The sequence below is a fragment of the Poromitra crassiceps genome (genome assembly GCF_964638095.1).
Source record: "Poromitra crassiceps genome assembly, chromosome: 10".
Lineage (NCBI taxonomy): Eukaryota > Metazoa > Chordata > Actinopteri > Beryciformes > Melamphaidae > Poromitra > Poromitra crassiceps.
Window position 1 is genome coordinate 9,211,437 of NC_139631.1, and position 21,423 is coordinate 9,232,859.

At 43.6% G+C, this 21,423-nt stretch overlaps 1 protein-coding gene across 1 annotated transcript; it reads left to right on the forward strand.

Moving 5' to 3' along the window:
* Window positions 1-2,474: 2,474 nt before the first annotated feature.
* LOC310783834 (uncharacterized protein) lies at window positions 2,475-13,925 on the forward strand (the record flags this gene model as incomplete). The annotated part of the gene is made up of 6 exons (XM_083644731.1): window positions 2,475-2,485; window positions 2,751-2,819; window positions 4,566-4,647; window positions 4,989-5,119; window positions 7,244-7,395; window positions 10,685-13,925. The coding sequence occupies 6 exons, from the start codon at window positions 2,475-2,477 to the stop codon at window positions 11,785-11,787; spliced, it is 1,548 nt and encodes a 515-aa protein (XP_083500857.1). The 3' UTR covers window positions 11,788-13,925.
* Between the last annotated feature and the right edge of the window lie 7,498 nt (window positions 13,926-21,423).

Sequence of the window (21,423 nt, forward strand, 5' to 3'; positions counted from 1 at the left end):
GCTGAGTAATCTCAGGTCTGCAACCACACCTCTCCAGGACAGTTTTATATCCACGCTGAAGAAGGCCGTTAGGCTGAAACATCCGTGTGCTGTACCTGGTGTCAAGCTGGAATAAACTAAACGAAAGGACATTTGTGTGCTGGCTCTCTTTCTCCTACTTATATCCACAACACCAACTCCGGGTCGTCAAATTGACACGATAAGCAGAACAAGCAAGCGTGGTAAGATAGGAGGTGCCTGGATTGGGTTTAAGAAGAAGCCTTTTAGGCAACCACTTCCATGCATGGCATGCATGGCAACATACAAAGCATACGCTCTCTCAGCTAGTCTTATTCACAGTGGCTGGCCAGCTTAGCCCAGGCTGTGAACAGTTTCAGTGGCTAGTAATAGCCACACACAACAGCATAACGAGTCAGCACCGGCCAGCCCCAATGGCGCACCTTGACAGGCAAATTGCAATACATTTTCGGTGACAGCGCACCTATCCTGGCCAGAGATGAAAACAGATTGGTGAAGGAACACCAGCGGATTTGGGTGGATCCCGCGGATCCACCCGTGAAAACACAGTGTGAAATGCAAAGAAAAAACAGATTGGTGAAGGAACACCAGCGGATTTGGGTGGATCCCGCGGATCCACCCGTGAAAACACAGTGTGAAATGCAAAGAAAAAACAGATTGGTGAAGGAACACCAGCGGATTTGGGTGGATCCCGCGGATCCACCCGTGAAAACACAGTGTGAAATGCAAAGAAAAAACAGATTGGTGAAGGAACACCAGCGGATTTGAGTGGATCCCGCGGATCCACCCGTGAAAACAATGTGAAATGCAAAGAAAAAACAGATTGGTGAAGGAACACCAGCGGATTTGGGTGGATCCCGCGGATCCACCCGTGAAAACAGTGTGAAATGCAAAGAAAAAACTAGGGCTGTCAAACGATTAATTTTCTTAATCGCGATTAATTATAATTAATCGCGATTAATCACGTCTTTGTATCGCATGTTTAAAATACTATTATTTTGCATTGCAAAGCATTTTTAATTAGATATTAATAATTATTACCAGTGTGTCGTGATTGGGAATCAAATTAATGCAAATAAATGTACTTTGTGATCTTGAATTTTAGATTTATTTTCAATTCAATGTAGACAGTGCAATGTAGACAGGAGGTCACAAAATGCATCTTGAATAGAAAATAAATGCACAATAATTGTAAACACTCCAGAACGGATACTTCCGGTGGCGGCGCTGTGGAGCAGTCGAAACCCAAAATGACACAGCCGAAGAAGGCTGTATCTGAGCTAAAAACTTTGGCACTTCCATGTGAATAATGGCTCGGTATTGGAAACTGTGTATTGATAACGTGTATATCGCGTGAAGCCATTGGAGCCGACCTCCCAGTGGTTAGAGGTCCCGCGCATCCGAGACTCTGAAGGAAGAATGAGTGAGGAGTCTCGCGCTAGCTAGCTGGCTGCTAGCTACTTTCAGGTGATCGCTCGCCTCAAACTCGATGTACTTCGGTGATATTTTAATTCCGTTTTACACAAGGTGCAAACTACGGCTCTTGACTTATCCACTGCCATTTGGGAAGTAAAACGATCCATTTAAAAGCGTATTGCTGTCGTTCTCTTCCATGCCTGCCTGCACAAACAGGAGACAGGAAACAGAACGGCTTGACTACAAGTACGGGGCGACGAAGGGACAAAATAGCGTTCGGCGCGCGTTAACGCTGACAGCCCTAGAAAAAACAGGATTTGGGTGGACCCGTGAAAACAGTGTGAAATGCAATTCAACAACAGAGAAGGGAAATTGATACACAGCACAGTAATGTTAATGTATAATTTGTTGTCACAGCGACAACTACTCACGTATTGTCACAGCGACAACTACTCACATAACCGTCAGTCGTCAAGGAGGGGGTTGCGGCCGTCATCAGCAAGGGGTTTGCGGCCTAGATTCGCCATGATGCATCTTGGAAGTCCGAGGGGAAATATACTCCACTGCAGGGATATTCCAATCCTCCAGAGGGGACGACAAAAACGTAGCTCAATCTCCACATGATTTGGCTACACGCACGAACGTAACAATCGTTATGGGTTTTACTGTCCACAGTCCACACCATGACATCATTATCTCAATGGTCCACACCTGGCAGCTAACTCACCTTTGTAGATTTCCGGGAGGTTGGTTTCACATCACGCGGGGTTTTTTTTTAGGGCTGTGATTGGATTATGGGACTCTGTGGGTGGTACCATAGAGAGCCAAAGTGTAACTTCACTTCCTGGGACGTGACGTTTCACTGTGGCTTTGTTGACATGCAAATGTAACAGGTTAATATGGTCCCGCTTATGAATTTCACCAAAACACCCTTTGTAAATCTCCTACTTGTGTGCTCTAGAGTGTAGTGGTTCCAAACGCACCCATCGCAGCACGTCATTACGTGCGCATGCGCGCAGCTCCCATCACAGTCTCCTAGAATGTCAGCGAGGTGAGTTGTGCTGTGTAAATCTCCGCCTGATAAACGCTTTTAAAAGTCGTAATTCGTGTTCTGAACGTGATCCACTGGTTGCTACTTGTTCTGTAAAATATTCCACTCATCCTGTGTAAATTCTGTGCGGATCTGAGATCGCTAACCCACGTTTTTATGTGGTTGTCTGGGAGAATTAGCAGGCTAATGTATAGAGCTAAGACCGCCAATTTGCTAGCTTAAACTTCCTTGTTTCACGTCTGACTACTTCTGTTCTTCTTATCAGGGGAGTGAGATCGCGCATATGTACAACAAACCGTAATGCTGTGCATTGGCTCTGCTCTGTGTCACACAGGTATGGAGATGTTTTGAGTTTATTTCTTTGGAAACGTTTTTGTATAATTTGCTGTGCAATGAAAGGCTGTAGGCCTGATAGCCTTGTAGCTACTCCACACCAGTTAGCTATATAAGTTGAGCCTAGCTGGTGTGGCTGCTAGAGTAACACAACAGAGTTGCCTGGTGATATAATTTGTGAATCTAAATTGTTGAATGTTAATAACACATTTTCCTGGGGTGTGACAAGCTCAAAACACATATTTATTTTTAGTTCCCAGGGACATTAACACATTGACTGCCAGCCGTTTTTTTTTTGCTGTAGGTAGCTTTTGCCAAGCCGTTTTTTGAGGATTCTGGCTCATTTTACAAGAGCCGAGGATTCTTTTCTGCTTGGAGTTTGTCAACACAAAGTTCACAAAAGTACTAATAGAATGTGTGCTTTCTCTGTCTAAAAGAGTTAGTTTGTAGAGTTAGTAGTTATGTAGATATTAGCCGTTGAGTACAGCATGGTTTTAGCGTCTGAGAGTGAAAGCTGAGATAATCGCAGTTTTGTGAAATTCAATCAAACAGGCAGAACAGTCACTTTAACCATTTATTTTTGGCATCAGTGAGAGATCAGACATCCAAACAATATAGTTCCGAACGCCCTCTCCTTCAACTCCTCCCTCCGTGGGCGTGTCTAGTGGCTTTCAGCCTGCGTTTGTCACAAGCGAGTGCTCTGCTGCTGCTGCTGCTGCTGCGAGTTTGAGCAGCCTCCCTCCCTGGCAGCGAGTTTGAGCAGCCTCCCTCCCTGGCAGCGAGTGTGGATAGGTCTCACTCGTCTCTTGGGTTTGAGAGCCCCGATGAAGCCCCGTGCGACTCTAGGCTTTATGCTGCCCACCCAGTCCATTTCTGGAACCCCCCACCGCAGCAGCGCGAAAGCGTCCCCGCCTACAGTATGAGAATGAGGCTCGTTCGTTTCTGACTGTAAAATCGCCAAGCCATTTCCTTGAGAATGGAGGAAGCAGCCGCGGGAGGCGGCTGCTTTTGGTTGACTTTCTCTCTGTCGGGAGAGGACCGTCGCCACCTAGCTGGTCGGTAAAATAGATTATACACATTCAATACTTCCAATATCTCCATAGGAGACGCGGGGGGCATTGATCCACGTAGCACCGTCAAAAAAAAAAAATCGATTTTTTTTTTGACGTATTAATACGTCAGTGGCAGTCAACCGTTGGATTATTTTTGACGTATTAATACGTCAATGGCAGTGAACGTGTTAACATTATTGAAAAGTTAATACTATGCCCTTTGGTGGATTTCTTCCCCTTCCAAATCACCTTCCAGTTAATTGAGTACATTTGTAATAGGAGATGGAAGTGCTAAACCTGGCAGTGCTACAGCCGGTTCACACCATATGCTGAAGTAACGCTCAACCTACGCTGAACCCACAAGTTTCATTTCGGCGTTCTTGTTAACAGGCGAAGCCGTTCACACCAGTGGCGCTCAACGCTCAACGCACGCTCAAGCGATCGTTCAGGATTCAGTCCTATTTTCCAAGCATGACGTATGAAGCGTGAAGCTGCTAGGCATGAAGTCAATGGGAGTTGTGGGCGGGTTCAAGGCACGCCAAGCAAGGCGCTGAGGAAAAAAGAAGGCTTCTTGTGTGACCGGTTAAGCGTCAGCTCAGTTTGAGCCTGCCTCAAGCTTCAGTTCTGCTTATGTTAAGCGCCAGGTGTGAACAAACGCCTACTGCCTTGCTCATCAATTTGCCTTGTGTCTGCAGAAAGCCTGTGGGGAATCAATCAAATTTCAAAGCTATACCAGCACACTGGGACAAGACACAAATCCCTGAAACAGGATTCAAGGTAATGTCTTACACACTTTATATAACTGTACCTTCAAACTGCAGCTTGGTAAGAAAAGTCACCTTTGGTCTCCTAACCGCTATCTGCTATCACAGAGTCTCCAGAAGTTTATGGGATCCTACTAATGTTGTTGTGTCCTTCTGCTGCTTCAGACCCACTTAGATTGTTGTTAAATGCGATCTTGAATTTCTGCATGTTGGGGGTGGGAGGTCATTGAGCAGCATAGCCTACCATCCCTTCTGTTTCTTAGCTGCTGGTGTTTGAACAATCTTACTCTACTCACGCTTCTATATTTGTTAAGATTGTCGATTGTCCTCCTCTGTGTCTTGTGTCTCTTCCAGCGAGTCTCCCTCCAGAGCTCTTCAGTGGAGTATCAGGGGATTGTAGGCCTGTTTCGTAACACGATGAGAGACTTTGATGTTGTCCAGATAGAGAGGATTCAGAACAAAGCATTGTGGGAAGTCTTTGAGTGGTACGTATTTTCTTTTCTCTCTCTCTGATTTTTCCAAATTTCCTCCCCAATTGTACTTGGCCAATAGAGAGCCCCAGGAACGAGTCTTAATCAAACGCGAACCAGTGTTCAGTAGGATAATCTTCACACATGAGGACCACTTTTATGAGTTTTTAAGCTTTTACGTGCCGTTAAAAGGGCGGCTAGCTAGCAAACGGCTAAATGAGACTACACTGTTGAGTCGACGGGGATATTATACGTCAATAACATCATCACTTCAAAGGACGAACACACCCTCATCTGGTTCAGCCCGGGGTAATCAGTGCACAGCAGCGCACACATCAACAACAGTCCAGGTTGAGTGGTGAAGTGACAGGGCAGCCTATGCGATACTGTGTAGTTCTGGATTAGCTTAGCACAAGCTTTTTACTTCTAGGGCTCGCATTTACGCTTCAAAACTCATGAAAGTGGTCCTCATGTGTGAAGATTATCCCGCTGAACACTGGTTCACGTTTGATTAAGCTTGCGTTGCCTAGAGACCTTATTTGAAGCATCGCAGCAAAAACCCATTCAAAAATCCCATAGGCAAAAACAGTGAAGAACCAGGAAGTTCGGGACTTCCGCGTTCCGACTACAAAAATACGTCATCCCTGGGGCTCTCTATTTCCTCCTGCTGCCCAAGTCACTACACCCCCTCTGCCGATCTGGGGAGAGCCATAGACTAGCACCATGCTTCCTCCGAAACATGCGCAGTTGCCAGCTGCTTCTTTTCACTTGACAGCGGGGAGCTTCACTGGCAGCACGTAGCATGTGGGAGGATCACGCTATTCCCACCAGTTCCCTTCCGCCCCGAACAGGCGCCCCGGCCGACCAGAGGAGGCGCTAGTGCAGCGACCAGGACACATGCCCTCAATGCGGCTTCTCACCCGCAGACACAGCCAATCGTGGCTGTATGGACACCTGACCAAGCCGGAGGTAACACGGGGGTGCGAACCTGCGACCCTCGTGTTGGTAGGCAGGGAATCTACCGCTACACTAGCCGGGCACCTGAGTGGTACATCTTTAAAAGTACCAACATACTGTATGCTGAAATGTCACTTTCTCCTGGCTCCCCCTCAGATAGAGGGCCTGCCAGTGACATGTAGCAGCCTCAGTTCTAAACACAGAACTTGAATGGATAGAATAGTCATTCCCATTCAAATCAACATTCCAGGATCGTTCGACCAGCTGACTTTTTTAGGTGAACCATTGGGCTAGCGTCTGTATGAATTGGATTACAGCAGCATTGACTTGAGTTTTGATAATTTGCATACACATCTGTACAGTTCTGAAGCAAGTGTGAGAGACTTCACACCCTTAATGACCGACTTGAGTTGACATTAAACATCAAAAGAAAGATTCCAGCTGTCACTTGTCACCATATAGCAACTAACACTTAAAATTCCATAATCGCCATTTTATGCTATAGCCAAAATTACCATGGAAAACAGTGGAAAGTCTATCCATTCAGGTTAACCATGCTAGCTATCTAGTAGAAGCTAGTGCTAACACCTAGTAGTTGAATGTTGTCATTAACATTGGTTGCAATTTGCTAAATGAGCCGGCTAGTTAGCTAACTAACTGTTTGGTTACTAGGTTTCAGGTAGCCTGGGTAAACCCAGCCTGAACGTGACCTCCATGTACTCAGTCACAAAGAAACTTATGCTACAGGCATAGCCTGTGACGTCACGTTGAAGGCTGAGTTTACCCAGGCTAGGTTTCAGGTTAACTCAAGCTACAAAGAGTGTTTTTGGAGTAGACTAGTGCTAAAGACAAGACAGTTTCCTGTGTCACCTACATTTGAAAACAGATCCCTTATCACACTCTTCACTTTTACTGAGAATGTTGCTGAGTGGATCTACAGTCAGACACACGTGACCGCCACAGGCTTTTTCAGCTATCTCTCTGTTTCTAGCCTGTTATTATTTCTGTGCCAGTTGTTCAGGGGGACTACTCATTGTTCCGACGGCCCATTATTCCGAAACCTTAGTAGTCAGAAGAATGTCCACCATATTGGACCGAAAGGCCCCCTATCCCCCCACCCCCCGCTATCTGTACCAGGTTATTGACCCCTTTACGTTTTCTAAATCTTCTTTTTCTAAATAGGCAAAAGGATCGGATGAATAAGAGCAACAGTGGGCGAAATGTGACTGAAAGAAAACTTTTCCATGGCACGGACTCTAAACATATAGATGCGATCTGTCTCGACAACTTTGACTGGAGACTCTGTGGGACTCATGGAACCGCCTTCGGGAGAGGTGAGTTGAACAAATGAGTTGTTGTGAGTTGTGTTTGTAATAAATAATTGTGTTATTTCATATATGTCATAAATCAATACATTTCTAAGCAATGAATTAAACAGAGAATGGAGAGCCAACACATTCAATATGTTTTTTAACAAGATATCTAGCCCTCTATCTTGCGAAGCAGTGGCGCTAGTGCAATTACCGCCAGGTGTTACTGCAGTTGGAGGTGTGTCCAAGTTGTTTGCTATTCTCCGCAGTGTGCATTTGGCCATTTGTACAACGCACAAAGCTGAAATGTGTTGGCTTATGTAGCAGAAATATTCAGAGGTGTGTTTTGGGCATAACATGAACTCAACCAATCAGAGTGTCATCTCCCATTTCCTTTTAAGGGACAGCTCACCCTAAAATCAAAAATACATATTTTTCCTCTCACCTGTAGTGCTATTTATCCATCTATATCGTTTTGTGTTAGTTGCCTGAGTTTTGGAGATATCGGCCGCAGAGATGTCTGCCTTCTCTTGAATACAGTGGAACTGGATGGCACTCGGCTTGTAGTGCTCGAAGCATTAAAAAAAATACATTTGGAAAAACTCAACAGCATTGTCTGTTTCCAGAAATCATGACCCGGTTACTCAAGATAATGCAGATACAGATACAGATACAGATACTTTTATTGCCATGCAACCAGGTTGGTGGTATTTAGTTTCAGTACATGATGTTATAGCTCTGGCAAAACATGGAAACAGGACATTGATACATTTAGACAATTAAACAGTTACACCTTTCCCACTTCCAACAATAAATACATAAATACAGGATACAAGACCAACAGACGTAAAGTTAGGGTGAGGGGGGAGAGGGAGAGGGGTGCTGAGGGAGTTCAGAGTCCGTATGGCTGTGGGAAAGAAACTGTTTTTGAAGTGGGTAGTTTTGGTGGGAATTGATCTGTATCGTCTTTTTGAGGGGAGGGGCTGGAACAGGGGGTGGGCTGGGTGGGAGGGGTCCTTAATGATCTTACAGGCACGGGTGATGGTTCGGGAGGTGTATATGGAGTCCAGGGTGGGGAGGTCACAACCAATGATTTTTGCTGCTTTATTAATAATGCGCTGTAATTTGGATTTAGATGATTGATCAGCTGAGCCGAACCAGACAATTATGGATGAGGTGATGATGCTTTGTATGATGGCGGAGTAGAAGCGGAGCAGTAGGCGTTGTTTAATCCTGTATCTTTTCAGTTGCCTGAGGAAATAGAGTCGCTGATGTGCTTTCTTGGTGATGGTGGTGATGTTGTGGTCCCATTTGAGGTTATTGCTGATGTGTGTTCCGAGAAATTTGAACGGATGCACAGACTTTGTTGTGCACAGACTTTGTTGTGAGCAGTTTCATGTAGGAACTATTTTCTTTTGCAGTCTCATGTAGGAACTAGCTAGCAGCTAGCGGCTGTAGTTCGGTCATAATTGCTGTTGAGTTTTTCAAATGTATTCCCCCCCCCGATTTTTTTTATCCAATTTCATCCCCCATTAGTGCTCACTTGATTTCTCAATCCTGGTTGCTACTCCATCCTCTGCCGATCTGGGGAGAGCCGAAACTGGCTCCATGCTTCCTCCGAGACATGGGCAGTTAGCCAGCCGCTTCTTTTCACCTGACAGGGGAAGCTTCACCGGTAGGACATAGCACGTGGGAGGTTCACGCTATTCCAACCAGTTCCCCTCCCTCTGAACAGGCGCCCTTAACGACCAGAGGAGGAACCACATTAGCAACCAGGATATTGCATGTTTTTGTGAAGGGGGTTCCTATGTGAAGGAAACCCCCGGGAGGCACGGGGAGAACATGCAAACTCCACACAGAAAGGCCCATTTGCCGACCCCACCCGGGCGGTGGGCACTCGAGGACATGCGGATGGGCACGCATTCCTTCAGCGTTCACCTCGTCCCAGGTGGGAATCGAACCCACGACCTTCGAGCTGTGAGGCGATAGTGCTTACCACTGCACCACCGTACCTCCCCAAATGTATTTATTTGGCACTGTGCGCACCACAAGCCGAGTGCCATCCCATTCCATTGTATTGGAGAGAAGGCAGAAACTCTGCGGCCAATATCTCCAAAACTCGGGCAACTATCCCAAAACGACATAGATGGATAAATAGCACTACAGGTGAGAGGGAATATATGTATTTGAGAAGGGGCTGGTTTCCATCAGAAACCTGTACATTAATGGCCAATTTACATCCTTTAATCTTCTGAAGAGGACATTTGAGTTGCCCCACACACTTTTTCAGATACCTACAAATCAGACATTATGTTCGATCCAAGATTCATAACTTTGTAGCTCTCCCAAATTAACATGCTTTTTTAATGTTTTGCCCTCCTCACTCCAAGCATCTTATTTCTAGATTTTTATGTCTGTCTCACAGCTGCATCAGGGGCCCCACTGAGCGCATTAGAGAAATGTGGCAGGACGAACTTGGTGTTGATTTATCTGAAATTATATAGGACAGGAGTCTGCCTGTGGTCCAACTCTTCTCAGTTAATAGCAGACACCAGCTGATTCATTTGAAAGTCGTTCATCGTCTTCATTATTCCAAGCATAGGTTGCACAAGATCTTTCCCTCTGTCTCACCACTATGTGATAGGTGTCAGGTGTCAGAGGGCACACTGTTCCATGCGTTTTGGTTCTGCCCTTCACTATCTGGATTCTCAACAGTTCTGCCAGTGAGACAATTCCACTTTTCCAATGTGGTTTAAGTTAATTTAGGGATTTATAACAAGGCAGAATAAAGCTGATCATTCCAGTAGTATCGAGACAGCGAAATAAATTCTCTGGGGGAAAAAAGTTGATTTGCTTTGATTTGGAAACAAATGGAATCATCTTACCTGGAAAATATTTTTATTTGTTTTAAGGGGGGGGGGGGGGGGGGAATTGCAGAGCAGGGTCCCCTAGGACAATGAAAAATAGTGAAAAATGTTATTTAACCCACTAAAAGCTAATATAAAAACTACTTTAGTCAATGTTTTTTTTACTCTACTCCATTCTTATCGATCATGTGAGCAGTTTGAATACCTTTCAAAGTAAAAATGGATACCCTTTGCAGTGTGTAATGTGGAAGGTGAGTATTGCTTGGCGACAATATTAAGGATGAACAGATTTCAGAGAAAAAAAGGGCACTTTTTTACTTACTTTTGATTGTGTGCTTAGATTATTTCTGGAGGGCATAGAGGGAAAAGTACAAATCACCAAATCCAGGGACTGTCTGGACACCCTAAAAACAAAACATTCTCTCTCTTTCTTTCTCCAATCTCAGGGAGTTACTTTGCCCGGGATGCCAAGTACTCCCACAGCTACACCAGCCAGTCCAACATCAAATCCATGTTCATCTCGCGGGTCCTGGTGGGCGACTTCACCCGAGGATCCTCGGACTACCTCCGCCCTCCCTCCAAGGACGGCGGGGACACGCGCTTCTACGACAGCTGTGTGGACGACATTGGAGACCCCTCCATCTTTGTCGTGTTCGAGAAGCACCAGATCTACCCTGAGTACCTGCTCCAGTACAAGGAGAAGACCTCAAACGCCTTCCATCAGTACTATGGTGCAGCATCGGTACCAGCACCAGCACCCCCACTTAGCAGACCATATCCCACACTTGGTACACCAGTTGCCCAACCTAGCACACCAGTTCCTCCTCCTATCAAACAGTATCACCCACCCAGTGCACCAGTTTCCACACCCATGAAACCAGTTCCCTCACCCAGCACACCCGTTTCCACACTCATCAAATCTGTTCCCTCACCTAGCGCCCCCGTTTCCACACCCATGAAACCAGTTCCCTCAACCAGGACACCCGTTTCCACACTCATCAAATCAGTTCCCTCACAAAGCGCACCCGTTTCCACACCCATGAAACCAGTTCCCTCACCCTGGACACCCGTTTCCACACTCATCAAATCAGTTCCCTCACCTAGCGCATCCGTTTCCACACTCATCAAACCAGTTCCCTCACCTAGCGCATCCGTTTCCACACCCATGAAACCAGTTCCCTCACCCTGGACACCCGTTTCCACCCTCATCAAACCAGTTCCCTCACCTAGCACACCCGTTTCCACACCCATGAAACCAGTTCCCTCACCCTGGACACCCGTTTCCACACCCATGAAATCAGTTCCCTCACCCAGCACACCGGTTTCCACACTCATCAAATCAGTTCCCTCACCTAGCGCATCCGTTTCCACACTCATCAAACCAGTTCCCTCACCCAGCACACCAATTGTCTCACCCAGCACATCAGTTCCCACTCTTTTCACAGAATATCGGGCACCTAGTCATATTCGTGTCACAGAATATCACCACTCTAGCGCACCAGTTTACTCGTCAGGTCGGCGTACCAAGAAAGACTGTGTCATTTTGTAAGGTTGGATGTGACGTGAGGTCACATGTTTGATGATAGATAGCAGTGGAAAGTGTTAAGTAATGGGAAGCATGTCAAATTCTGTTAACTAGCAACATTTATCAAGTGAAATATGACATTTGACTCGGCTTTAAAAAATGACATGACGTGACATGGGCAAGGAATGACAAAACTGTAAGTTAAAACACTAATTTCTATGATTGTTGTTGATGGAATGCTTTACATACCATATAAAACAATCAAATATGAATAATAATGTAAAAAGATCACTGACAGATTACAAGAGCTGGCAGAGTAATGAATAAATCATAGCTAGCTTGGTTTACAGCAGTTATCAGAAAAAACATTTATGTTCATTCAGTTTGCTTGGTTAATTGGAAATAAGTTCCTAAGGAACAACGTGTAATTCACTGTTGATCTAAAGTTCTTATAAGTCTGCTCGGGAAATTGTGTACATCACATTATTCATTCAGTCATAGATTCTGTCTCACAGCTCTCTGACCAGCAGACTAAAATGAATAGAATTTTTAAATGTAAGTGAGGTTTTGATGAAGGTAGAGGGGTGCGCGGCATTTTAATCCCGCTCCCACTGGATTTCTGTACTTTTTGTTTTCTATTTCAGTTTAGTTTTTTAAGTGGGTTTGCTAGTTTAGTTTAGTTTTTAGTTTTTGAAATTGCTTAGTTTTAGGTTAGTTGTGACTGTATTAATTTCCATGTTTTTTGTGATATAGGGAAGGGGTTCCCAAACTTTTCCGTCCAAGTACCACTACGTACCAAACCAAATTTCCCAGGGACCACTTCCACTGTGTATACCAACCCCCCCACCCCATAAAATAAAATTTGCTGATTTAACCATGCAATAGCAGCAGAAAGGCTAAATGACAATTTAAGGCTACTAGCTGGTTCAAAACGGACACACACACACCTGCCAACATTAGGCTGTGAAAAAGAGGACCCCTTTGAAAATGTTTTTTTTCCCTCGCCAAAATTTAGCCAAATATTTGAGTGTTATTTAGTTACCTTCCTGACAAACTAGCATGACATGGTTGGTACAAATCGATTCCTTGGGTCTTCTAGTTTCATATGATACCAGAAACTTCACTCTGGCTGAGCCTGCTGCAGCCTCTGAAAGTAAATGTTCAAAATTGTGATATTTCCCAAATATCGCGATATTTCCAAAAATCTTCCCAATCCGGCTACTCCTCAGGGTTAATGTGTAACTGTTGTCTGTATAAAATATATATAGAGAAGGAAAAAAAGGCAATTCTCTGGCGGACCACCAGGCGAACCCCCATGGACCACAGTTTGGGAACCAATAATATACTGTAGGGGATTTGTCAGGGGCGAGATTCAAAAAGCTCAGAAAAAGTATTGCATCATAAAAACTTGTCAAAACATCATACCATTAAAAAAAAATCACTTCGGACAGATGCACGACCATCCAGAAAAGGCCAACTATGAAAGATGTCCAGACTCAACGCCAACAAAAACTTAGTAATAAAGAATAAAAGGCCAGCACTCTCATTGTCCTTTTCAAAGTTCTTATCATTCTGGAACAGAGTACAAACGAGTACGCATTTCAGCAAATTGCCTTCAGCAAATCGCCTTCATCAACAATGCTGATGAAGGCGATTTGCTGAAACGCGTACGTCAGTTGTCTCACCTGAAATTGTGTCCATGCAAAATATGTTAGAAGTTGAACCCTGCGTAGACTTCCTCTCCACTGTAACTCATTTTCTGTTTATAGTTAAATAATTTAAACTCTAGCAGATGGACTGACTAATATTTACTGCAACAGAGTCAGGCTCAGGTGAACAGTTAATTTACAAAACACATATCCATTTTGGAAAATACAGCACAAACTCATCGTTTGTCGTTCAACATCTCCAACATACAGACGATGTATGTCAATCATTTTATCAGATTGGGTGTCACTTTATTTAAAAGGTGCAAATCTCATTTTGAATTCAGACATTATGTAATGTTGGTGATCAAGGAATTGAAGCTTTCTGTACTGTTGCAGTCATTTTTGTAAGTTGCTCTGCTAAGAAAATCAGCTAAAAAGGCCAAAAGTGTAAAATGTACATTACTGATTACATGTGTTAGCATGATATAATCTGTAACCTATTGTAATTATTTTCTCCTGCTATACTTTTGAATAACCTTGTATTTAAAACCAATAAAGAATGAATTTCAGAGGGACATTAGTAATGACTTATTAACTATGATTTGCAACACCTGGCACGCCCTCCAACCTGATCCAAGGGTTATTGACTCTAGACCAGGGGTGGGCAACATTTTTTTCCAGAGGGCCATACTGACATATCAAGTAAGCGGGGGCCACACATTGGAGATCATACCTGCCAACACTCCTGATTTTCGTGGGAGTCTCCCTATTTTTAACCCTCTCTCCCTTTGTGATTGGTCATTTCTTGTTTATCTCCCGATATAATAGTGATACAAATCCAATGGCTGTAGCAGATGAGATTTATTAACATAATTCTGCCTTTTATTGAATTTTTGGGGGTTGTTTTGTTTTTCTTTGAGGACCTTGGGGGCCAGATTGAGATGGTCCAGGGGCTGGGCCGCATTTTGCCCATGTATGCTCTAGTCTAGACTCTAATCCGAGTGTTCAGGGCCTGAACTGGGACAGGGGGTTCTCCTTGCAGATGCACTGCACTGAAAGAGGTGTAGTGTTAATTACATTTCACACACAAAATGTAACATTCTGAAAATATTTTACCACAAAGTGCACTGACATGTTTATACTTTACTCCTTTTTTTTTTTACCAAATATTCTCTGACAGAGGTTGTTGAAGGCTGAATGTACTGCTTGCCATAGGGAGTAGAAGTTCATTTGAATGGAGCTGAGTGATTTGAAAGATATGTAAGCAAATGAGAAGAAATATTGAAATTGTTAGATAGGACCTTGGACTTGAGGTTTTGTACTGTTCTGGATGAATGGGACTTTGTGGAGTAACTTATTATCAAACACTGTAGGCTAGTCCACATCTGCCCAAGCCCTACATGACATCAACTGAACATCTAAGATAAATTAACGTCAAGTACATTTAATCTGAGTTATTTATTCATACAAAACACATGGAAATAACTGCTTCAAGTCAGCAGTCCAAAAGCCCTGTCACAATGTTCTTCATAACTTGACAATGATTCAAGACTCAAGATTTTTATTGTCACTCTGTAGTACAAGTACGCACGTGTGAAATTCTTATGCTGTAGGCTCCATTACAGACAAGGTGCAGTTTTAAATAGGTGCAAAATCACAGCAAACAATCACAGCAGCAACAATAGGGCAATATAGTTAACTAGTAAGGCAGTTGTGGCAACACTAAAATACGAAGGGTAATATATAGGTAGTAAGGTATTACATATTAAAATAGAATGAAATAGAATTAGATGGAATGTATATATAAAAAAAAAGTGTCCAGGTGTGCAGGGATGTGTGCAAATGTCAATAATCCGGGTTTGGCCATACAGATGAAACGATTGTCTATTAAATCTTAAATTTGTATGCATCTACAGCCAGAGTGTGTGCTTTCTTCTTTCTTATAATAAGATGTTCTTTTGTCCCACAACTCATTATGAAAATGCATCTATATTAGTCAGCCATGAAAAGTCCCTCCCTCCCATCTCAAAGACTCTGTGTGTACACACACACACACACACACACACACACACATTCTATCTCTATCTCAATCACACACACACACGCATGCGCACACACACACACACACACACACACACACACACACACACACACACACACACACACACACACACACACATACTGTACAATGCACTGTGCTCCTGCACTGATGTTGCACCTCCCTATACAGTTACATACAGTATGTGCAATGCAATGTAATTCATGCATATAACCTGTGAATATATAACATGTTAATAGTGATATTTATGTTGTATTGTGTATATATTTTGTTAAAATTGCCATATTTGATAACTGTACTTTTGCCAACTTTGTACTTGTTCCTGTCACTTTGCCTTGCTAAGTTTATACTTTGCCACACTTGGCTGTTAAATAGTCTACTCTGTCCTTATTTTGTATAATTATGTTGTACATTTATTTGTATATTTATTGTGTTGTCTATATATCTCATGTAACTTATGCACCAGCACCAACTACACCAAGTCAATTTCCTTGTACAGTAATGTGCAAACTGCAAACATACTATGGTCGAATAAAATAATTCTGATCCTGATTATGTATGCTCACAACAACAAAATCAACTTCACCTCACCTTTCGCTTAACCATAAAGTGTACAGTGTCTGATATTTAGGTTGCCTGCAGGAACTCTGTTGTTGGCAATATTTTAGCATCATAGACCTGCTCAGAAAGAAACTGTTGAGGCAGCTGATCGCTGTTCTTTTGCTCTTTTCATTCTCCCACTGTCACTTGATGACAGACGAAGGCAAACAATAGATAGGTTTTCATATATTTGCATAACTGTACAGCTTGGTAGCCAATGGAGTTGTGTGGATAAACGTTCAGAAGGTGATTGGTGGTTCAATAGCCAACAGGGCGGTGTGAACACGTTAAAGAGGCACTGCTGTCCCAGCAGGAGGGCAGACGTTGGAGGGTCAGTGACAGCGATGGCTCAGCTAATGCTTCTTCTCCTTTTGGTGTGGCCTGGTGAGTAGGCCTATTCAACATTGTACCTTAGACGTCTGATACTTACCGTACAGTAACATTGCCTTATTTTTTAAATTATATTTTTTATTGTAAATAATGATTCTTGAAATCTTATTTTTTTAATATTATGTCCGCTTTTATTGGCATGAAATTCACATTTCTTTCATCTGTGAAAAGGACAACAGCACAGTTTTAGCCATTACATTTTTACTTGTCAGTAGGTAACCTTAAACCACTTCTTATCTTCTTCCACTATTGAGATATCAGCAATCAATTTTTGCCGACTCATCAGATCTGTTTACAGTATGTGCCTGTCCGTCATTCCCACCTTTTCTCGTGTGTGTGTGTGTGTGTGTGTGTGTGTGTGTGTGTGTGTGTGTGTGTGTGTGTGTGTGTGTGTGTGTGTGTGTGTGTGTGTGTGTGTTGTGGTAGGCCTACTGACAGGGTCAGGGTTAGATAAAGTATTTAACTTTGATTTTTGTAGAATCTAACCATTTTATAGCACTATGCTTTTGCTTTTGTTTTGTTAAATATCAATGTTTGTTTATTATTTAATGATTGATCTAAACTGTACATCTCATCCATGTTAGCCACCTCAGACATGTCAGCTGTTTACATGAGCCATATCATATTGCTAAAAAGAAAACTGCTAATATGGCCCATATTGGCAGTTTTTCTGCTCTCCCCATGGATATATATATACTGTATATATATATATTCAAATTTTATTTTTCTCCTACTGAGAGTCTTGTTGTGTATCAAGTATGAAGCACCGCAGTCTTCATTTCAGTTGGTGGACAAATCTCTCTCTCTCTCTCTCTCTCTCTCTCTCTCTCTCTGTGTCTTTCAGATTTCACGGCGGGCAATGTGCAGAAGAGGCTCAGCGGAGGGCAAAAGTGTGGAGATAATGAGCGGCGTTACCATGTCCGATTGGCAGCAACAGCTCCTGGATATCCAACTGCCGGCTACTGTGGTGGCTCTCTGATCAGTGACCAGTGGATTCTGACTGCAGCTCACTGCTGGCCTCCAGTAGACAACGCGTGAGACAGACGATTTGACTTATAAAAGTTAGCTGCAATATAGGCTATTGACCCACTCCTTAAATTCAGTCTTTGATGTTGCAATCTTCAATGTATTCATGTAAAACCTAAACAAAACCATCCCATTAACCTATCTTCAGCCCATTTTGCAGTGAACCCTTTACTTGTCATTAAATCTATGGGGAGATATCAGCCCATCAGTATCACTGATGATTCTGACTGGCACAACATTTCCTTCAGGATATGTTACAGCAGTGTTGAACCAGTCAACCCAAGGGTCACGGCCCATAAGTGGGTCACTGGACCTATCCAGCTGGATCAATGACTTAATAACTGGGTCAAGTGCATAAGTGTCAGTAAAGAAAATCCAGGCTTCCAATAATAGCAGCTGCAAACATCTAAACATTATGCACATCAAATAGCCATATTTTAGTATTGAAAAGAAAAAATACTGTAGTTTACTTTACATTTTTATTTTTCTGTTTTGAATTTAAAATTCTGGTTCCACCGGGAGAAAGTTGTTCATGTTCCAAATATTGCTCAGATTGTTCCAGACTACTGTAGAGGAATAACCTAATGGATTTCTTAAATTTATGTTTCTCTTTTACCTCTACCCACTTGTAGGATGATGATCGCAACTGTAGGTGTGCATCCAGGTCCAGGAAAAGGAGACGCAATTCCAATCACAAGATATGAGATCTATACAGACAAAAACAGCAAAAAGCATGACATCATGCTACTGCAGCTAGCTCGGCCACCCACTCAGATTCACACAATTGCTCTTCCTGACTGTAGAATTTTCGGCCCTTCTCCAATGTGAGTTACTCTACACCCCCCCCCCCAACAACTCCTCTTTTTTCTCTCTCTTATTTTGGTAGGAGTGTCGGTACTGATTTGCTTCATTGTTTCATTGGAGTCAACATTATTGTTTTGTTTTAAAAGCCCAAGTCGTGTTTGCAGCATGGCAGGTTGCCCCATGACAGGTGTGATGTAGGTTATGTATTGTATTTAAGACTTATTTTGACTTTTTATGATCAAAAGGACTATGTGACAGCTGGATATTAATTTGTCAGGGTTTTTTGGGCCAGCGCTAGCGTTGCCCCGTAGGGTTATTCATTAATGTGGTGAAACAGATGTAAATGAGTCCACAAGCAGCCACCCTGGTAACTAAATATTACAGTTCTCTACTGATGCTGCCATCCTCAGATTACTGCACAAAGATCATCATAGTGCATCACTCCAGGTTCAGGTGCAGGTTCAGCTGGAAGACCAATGTTGACAGTATGTGTTCTTGACTACAGAGGGTCTGACCACGCGAGACTACAGCAGAGGGTGTATTTCTTGTGGAGCAGATGCTCATGCTACTATTTCATCAGGCTGTAACAGAAGAGCGTATAGAGACAGTCCACATGTCTGGGAACGCCCACAAAATGTTAAACGGCTGGCGCGCGAGTGGGGTAAAACCGCCGATATATCTCATGGGCTGACTCACCAAAAGACGGTGCTGCGGCTGTAAACTACAGGTTTGGGGGTTCTAGAGCAGAACACAAGACATCTGCTCAGATGTGCGTTTACTGCGGTGGTTAAATCCCCGATCGTGTCTGCCTGGGCTGGGCTATCAGCTAAATTCTAACTTTGCTGAATGGATAGAACGGGGGATTTACCCCACCCTGACCACGCCCCCTAGCCTGGGTAAACCCAGCCTCCACATGACCTGCTCTCAGACCTGCTCTGACTGAGAGCAGGTCTGAGAGCAGGTCACTGGGGGCGTGTAGCCTTGGTAAACTCAGCCTCCACGCCCCCAGCCAGGCTGAGCCAGCTAACCCAGCGTCTATTGTGGGCGTTCCTAGAGCCTGTATGGGCGTTCCCAGACATGCCGACTGTCTCTATGAGGGTCATAGTTATTACTGCACACCAGTCATCCTCCAATCAGTACATGAGCAGTCTGCCATCAGACAAGCAATGTAAATGCTGTCTAATCCCTCCTATGTTCTCCATTCTGATAGCAGCTCCTACCCTCTGGCAGACATTACAGAGTCCCTCACTGTAAACTTGTTAACTTGTTAACCTGTTAAGTTTCTGAATCGTAGTGTAGCATGTTGTACAATATTAAATGTGGCTAAAGAGGTTGTGCAACAATTTCTGAGTAATAGGCTATTGTGTGTGTGTGTGTGTGTGTGTGTGTGTGTGTGTGTGTGTGTGTGTGTGTGTGTGTGTGTGTGTGTGTGTGTGTGTGTGTGTGTGTGCGTGTGCGTGTGCGTGCTGTGGTAGGCCTACTGACAGATTTTTGTGGAATCTAACCGTTTTATAGCACTATGCTTTTGTTAAGGAGAGCCAGGCTGTTTTGTTAAATATCGATATTTGTTTATTATTTAATGATTGATCTAAACTGTACATCTCATCCATGTTAGCCACCTCAAACATGTCAGCTGTCTACATGAGCCATATAATATGGTCAATATGGCCCATATTGGCAGTTTTTCTGTGTGTGTGTGTGTGTGTGTGTGTGTGCGCTGTGTGTGTGTGTGTGTGTGTGTGTGTGTGTGTGTGTGTGTGTGTGTGTGTGTGCGTGTGCGTGTGCGTGTGCGTGTGCGTGTGCGTGTGCGTGTGCGTGTGTGTGTGTGTGTGTGTGTGTGTTACTGAAGTGGTTCAGTGGCACTCAGCCTTCCTGGTTATCTCTGCTCTATACCGGTATATACATTACATTTCTTTCTTCTTATGACTGCTATTTTCCAGGGGTAAAACAGTTCAGGTGGCTGGCCACCTTTCCACTGCTGCACATCCTAATAATGAAGAAGGTGAGATTGTGTTTGATAATTTGACAATAATGAGTGTTCATCTGAAAGATGCTATGGAGGACAGGTGGCAGTTTGTCAGCTGTTGAGGATGAGGAAAAAAGGGCCAAAGGCATAGCAGTAGCTTTATTAGCAGCTGCTGTGGCTGGTGTTGCTGTCCATTTTTGTAAGTGAGCTGTTGCCTGCACTGAGTGATGATGACAGTATTTTTTTCCCGATTTTTATCCCCCATTAGTGCTAATTTTAATTTATTTATCCTGGTTGCTGCTCCACCCTCTGCCGATCTGGGGAGAGCCGAAAACTGGCTCCATGCTTCCTCCGGGACATGGGCAGTTAGCCAGCCGCTTCTTTTCGCCTGACAGGGGAAGCTTCACTGGTAGGACATAGCACGTGGGAGGATCACGCTATTCCAACGAGTTACTCTCCCTCCGAACAGGCGGCCTTAACGACCATAGGAGGCACCATATCATGTTTTGGTGAAGGGGTTCCTATATGAAGGAAACCCCCGGGAGGCACAGGGAGAACAAGTGATGATGACAGTGAGCTGTGCCTGTGCAGTGGAGTGTGTTGTTAAAAAAAGAAAAAAAAAAGAAAAAATCTCATCTGACAGTTCTCACTGTGGTCATATGGCCATGGATCAGATAGTATGCATCAGATCTAGCACCACTTACAAAGTGGCCCAAATCTGATTTTCAGATTTCTGTGTTTTGGTGGTCCATCTGTAATGTGAATGTAGCAAACATCTTCAAATAGTTCTTCAGTCATATCAAAATGTTGCATTTTCTTTTCCAAATGCAACTTAGTTTATTTTTTATTTTTTTGAAGAAACAAAAGTCAATTTCTTGAAATAGCAGATCATTAAACTTTAAAGCCACTTGACTCAAAAACATTCTTAAAACAAGTTGACATGCATTCAAACAAGGGAAATGATATAACATCACTGGAATATAATTTGTCTTGGGGCGATTGTAAGGGATTAAAGGCCCGTTAAGAGTGCCCCCCACCCTGACCACCATAGAATCTCACTTTGCATTTTTGCACTCTCCTCTAGATCCTACTCCTGTGCACTGTGCAAATGTATCTGCCCTTCACTGTGAAGTAGGTCCAAAAGCTAGGCTGTTTCCCAATGAGGC